This window comes from Myotis lucifugus, unplaced genomic scaffold (genome assembly GCF_000147115.1).
Source record: "Myotis lucifugus unplaced genomic scaffold, Myoluc2.0 scaffold_753, whole genome shotgun sequence".
Classification (NCBI taxonomy): domain Eukaryota; kingdom Metazoa; phylum Chordata; class Mammalia; order Chiroptera; family Vespertilionidae; genus Myotis; species Myotis lucifugus.
Genome location: NW_005871801.1, coordinates 224388 through 229242, shown reverse-complemented (window position 1 = coordinate 229242; position 4855 = coordinate 224388). Strand labels below are relative to the sequence as shown.

General features: G+C 44.4%; 1 protein-coding gene and 1 pseudogene across 1 annotated transcript in view; one reads left to right on the top strand and one right to left on the bottom strand.

Annotated features, from left to right (window-relative positions):
- Positions 1-1012, bottom strand: part of LOC102441280 (integrin alpha-M) — a gene marked incomplete at its 3' end in the record, with an annotated part of 42035 nt that extends 41023 nt beyond the window's left edge. Inside the window, exons 1-2 of the mRNA XM_014448074.2 lie at positions 984-1012; positions 273-326 (exon numbers count right to left, since the gene is read on the bottom strand). Coding sequence (XP_014303560.2) covers positions 273-300 — 28 coding nt within the window. The remainder of the gene's footprint in view (positions 1-272; positions 327-983) is intronic.
- Positions 1013-4174: 3162 nt separating this feature from the next.
- On the top strand, positions 4175-4634 carry LOC102440973 (annotated as a pseudogene).
- The last annotated feature ends 221 nt before the right edge of the window (positions 4635-4855 follow it).

The following is a 4855-nucleotide window of genomic DNA, read 5'->3' as shown; positions in this document are numbered from 1 at the left end:
ATCAGGTTCCTCCTCTGTGCAGCAGAGGGGCCAGCCAGCCCCCTTGCACAGCCTACGGATTCAGTCCTTCATCCAGTCTTCTCTGCTCGTCTCATCTTGGTCTGGCTCTACTCCCCGCTCCTTCGTGAATCTCTTATCCTTCCCCAAATCCTCTTTGTCTCTCCCCAATCTGACCCCTTGATATTCTGCACCCCTTCTCTCTACTCGCAGACTCCTAAGTTCCCCTCCTCCTCACCCTAAGCACCTCCCCCAGCCCCAGGCCCCTGGCTCACCTGTTAAGAGAAGGACTCGGCGAGTCATGGCTGGAGGGAGCAGGAGCCCTGTGACTGTGGGCATCACCAAAGCCAGGAAGGACATAAAAAGAGAAGTAGTAGAAGCAGAAATATACTAGAGACTCAAAGGAAGAGGGCGGGGGCTTAGTTAGTACAAAGCCTTCTTGACCTCCCTCCTATGGCCACACTCAGCTCCCTCCCCCCAACCACCAGCTTCCTAGCCCAAACCAGAAAGGTCACTATTTCCAAGGTGTTGTTTGCCCACCAGCTTCTAGGCTTGTGAAAGCATTGTGAAAAGCAAGCCAAGTAGGCTCAGGACCTGCCTCCTGGAACGTGTGTTCTACACATGAACACAGACCACCCAAGTGTGGGAGGCCACCCCCTGGGTCTCCCTGAAAGCACGCTTTGCAAAATGCCCTGCCCTCCTGCCCAAGGAGACAGGAGCACCCTTCAGCCAGAATTGCCCTCCTTTGTAGCCATCCATAAGGACAGCTCAGACACGGAGAGACCTATATTACTTTAAGAAAAAAAAAAAATAACTCAAACCCTTTGCCCAGGAATTTTCACTTCTAAGAATTTATCCTAAGAAATAGCTGAGAAGTACAATCAAAGCAGATGTGTAAGCTGGTGTGTTGCAGCATTGCTTTTCATCGTGAAACACTGGAACAGCCTCAACATCCACCAGCAGAGGAGTGGCTGAATATGCCTCACCTGGGATATGTCCTCACGCTCCATCCAATCACTTCTGCTTCTGTTTCAAAGACACAGGAGCGTCCTTTCATGAAATATACGGAACACCAAACTGGAACTTGACTGTGACTGCTAATGTAACCCCCAACACAAAGGTTTCTTTCATTCTATCTCCTACACATTTTCTCTTGGCCCTAGTTCTCCTTTCTTAATAACCAAAACAAATAAACGTTTGTTCTCTGAAAAAAAAAAATCCATATGTTTTTGTTTTAAAAATTACCTGTTTAAAAATACGCATGTGTGGGAAACCCAAAATGTTAATAGGGATTCTCTCTGGGTGGTAGGGTCGTGGGTGTGTCCCAGTCATCTATTGCTCCGTAGCAAAGCACGCCTAATCTTAGTGACTTAAAAGAGCAACTTATTATTGTCTCATGGTCCTGTGGACGGTCTGGCCTCAAAGTTCCCACTGAAGGATCTCACGTTGCAGTGAGATAGTGATGGGCTGGAGTCATCCAAGGTTCCGTTGGGCTAGACTTTCCCAGTGGGGTCGCTCGCACTGCCAGCACTCAGCTCCCTCCCCCCAACCACCAGCTCAGTTGGGGCTGCCACCTGGAGTACCTCCGTGTGGCCTCTGCGTCCTGGGCTTCTCACAGCACCGTGGTTAGATTTTAAGAGCAAGCGCTCCAAGAGACAAGAATTGAAAGTTTCCAGTCTCTTGAGGTTCTGATCTGGAAGCCATCACAGAGTCACCACCACCGTATTCTATTAGTCAAGCCATCCAGAGCCCATCCACATTCAGAGAGAGGGAACACAGATCCACATCTCAATGGGAGGTGCGTTAAAGAGTCTGTAGTCAACTTGAGTCTGCTACTGGATGATTTTAGTTTTCTCCTACAGATCTTTAGTATTTAAAGCTTTTATACAATAAAGCTTTTATGCAAAAAAAGATGAAGGAATTTTATGATCAAAAAGAAAAGAAAAGCACCGGTGAATAGTTTAAAACAGAGTACCTGTGTGTGTTCGCAGGAAAAGGGCTGAGGAAAGAGGAATAAGGCCGTGGGCCCAGGATGTGAGGAGCAGTTTAGTGGAGAAGCTGGGGGTTTTCTGGTGAAAGCGTTTACACTCTGATCACCACAGGAGGCTGCAAGGAGTTGCCCAGGGCCCACTATGTGTAAAGACCCAGGAAAAAGTCTCAGAATGGCTATCCAACCTGCAGAGCCTTTCTCAATGACCAACAAGGGGGTGTGCACCTGACCAGGTGATGACAGGTGGGCACCTACCTATAGGCTTCCAGTCATTCTCTTCCACCCAACCCCTCCCCCTACTGTTGATAAAAATCTTAGCTTGAGTTCCTCTACAAATGGACCTGAGACAAGGATTCAAGTGCAAGTAGTTTATTTGGGGAAACACTGGTGGGGAAGAGAAGACAGGAAGGAACCCATAAAAGATGTGTGATGAAACGAGTTACTACCAAGGACAATTGGAGCTCAAATCATTAAGGAACTCTGAAAGCCAGCATAGAACATGCCTCAGCATTATCCTCCTGAGTGACGGGAAAGGGAGCCAGATTCTTATCCACAAGTCATATCAGCTCTTAGTTAAGGAGTGCTCTCTGGTGAAGCCTTCATTCTCTGGTGCTACCAGCCTGCCCTGCACCCAGGCAGAGGAGGCTCCAGGGGCCAAAAAGAGCCCTCAGACAATCAGTTGCAGGTACTACTGGAAGCTAGAAACCAGGCCAGCTTGCAGAAAAATGTTGAACCCTGCCCAGCCAGAGTGGCTCAGTGATTGAGGTCGATTCCCGGTCAGGGGCCCAGGTTGTGGATTCAAACCCCAGTAGGGTGCATGCAAGAGGCAGCCGATCAATGATTCTTTCTCATCATTGGTGTTTCTATCTCTCTCTCCCTTTCTCTCTGAAATCAATAAAACTTTAAAAAAGAATGTTGAACACTGATGGGACATAAATGGGGCAACCACAGTGTCTGCTACAGATACTCAAATATTTTTTCACAGCACTTACATGAAGTTCTATTGTGTTTATTTAGTTTATCTATTGTCTGACTTCCCTACCAGAGTATATAAGCTTTATGAGAGCAGAGATTTTTTGTGTCTGTCTTGCTCATCACTCTATTTCCAGTGCACAGGACAGTGCCTGGTTCATAATAGAAACCACCCCCTCCCAAGAAATGAGTAATTGATTTAGAGGAAGAATTCTGGGGAAATTAGGAAGCACCAGGAGTCCTTCTTCCCACCTAGACAGCAATTGTACTAGCAGAATAGTCTGATGTAACTATTTAGGAGCTCTGGAGTCTCTCCAAAATTAGTTTAATCTATGTCAGCTTTTAGCACTGTAGCAGCTACCAATCCCCACTCCCCCCAATCTCATGTCAGGAAGCTCTGCATGCAATCCAACAGCAGTTTGCATGCAGCTTGCAGAAACCAGAGCGGGCAGTACGACCCCACCCCCAAAATATTGGGGCTCAGTGCTCTGTTGATTACAACCTTTTATCTCAGAGATCCAAACACAGAGGCAGGCAGCCATTGTTGCCCCTGCCTCCATTGTAAAAGTTCTTTCACCTCTAGGTGAAGCAATTTTCAAGAGATTTAAATGACTGGTGTATTTTTTCCCCTCTTTCATTTTTCTCCTTTTTTTCCCCACCTTTTGGGAGCCAGACAGTTAAGACCTAGTACATTCAAAAGCATACACAAGAATTTAAGAAGTAAACTACACCTACCCTAAGATCTTAAGACCATAAGATCTCAGGCTAATCCCTAACACAGAGTCAGCATATAACAATTTTTTTTAAAAAAAAAAAGCAAAGTAAAACAAAACAAATAACAGCAAACCCTGGGGAAGGGGAAGAATATGATATCCAGAATTAGTATATTATTCGATTCAAATATCTTATTTTCAACAACAAAAAATCACAAGGCATACAAAGAAAAATGAAATTATGGTATATTCAAAGGGAAAAAAATAAAAGAAAACATTCCTGAGAAAGACCAGTAAGCAGACCTACTAGACAAAGACTTTAAAACAGCTCTCTTAAAGCTGCTCAAAAAAGGAAGACATTAAGAAAGTCAAGAAAATGATGTAAGAACAAAATACAAATATCAATAAAAGGAATACCTACAAAGAAACCAAAAGGAATTCTAGAGCTGAAAATTACTTAAATGAAATAAAAAATTCTTCTGGTGATGGAGTCTGGAGAAGACACACAGAAATGGCACCTTGCAAGGGGGAGGAAAAGAAGGAACAGGTGATCAGCCTCAAACTGTAGGTGGTTGAAGAATAAAATATATTTAGTCTTCTCCACATCTTTGCAGCCTTCAATGATACTTTTGCCCATGTCACTGATCTTTCTGATAAGGCAACCATCTGCCATGTGACTGGTAGGATGAAGGTAAAGGCTGAATGAGATTATTCCTCTCCATATTCTGCCATGTTGGCTGCTTAGAATGTGACCCAGAGGTGCAGAAACCTGGGCATCACTGGCCTCCACATAAACTCAAGGCTGCAGGAATAAATAGGATTCACACCCCTGAGCCAGGGCCTAATCAATTCTCAGAGCCCTTGCTCGCTCAGGAATAGAGATCGGACAGATTAAGGATGTTATCCCCTCCCTCTCCAACAGAACCCACAGGAAGGGGAGCCACTGTAGTCGCTGTCTGTGAGCAGGACTCCTCAAATTATTGTTTTATGCTAATAAATTTTCTTTGTGTGAACAAAAAAAGAAAATAAATAAAAGAAAAATTTACAAAAGGGATTCTAAGGCAGATTTGAGCATTCCAAAAAGTGAGTCTGAAAAATTAAAAATAGAACAATTGAGGTTACTGAGTATGAAAAAAAAAAAAGAAAGAAAGAGATTGGAGAAAAGTAAAAAGAGCCTAAGGGA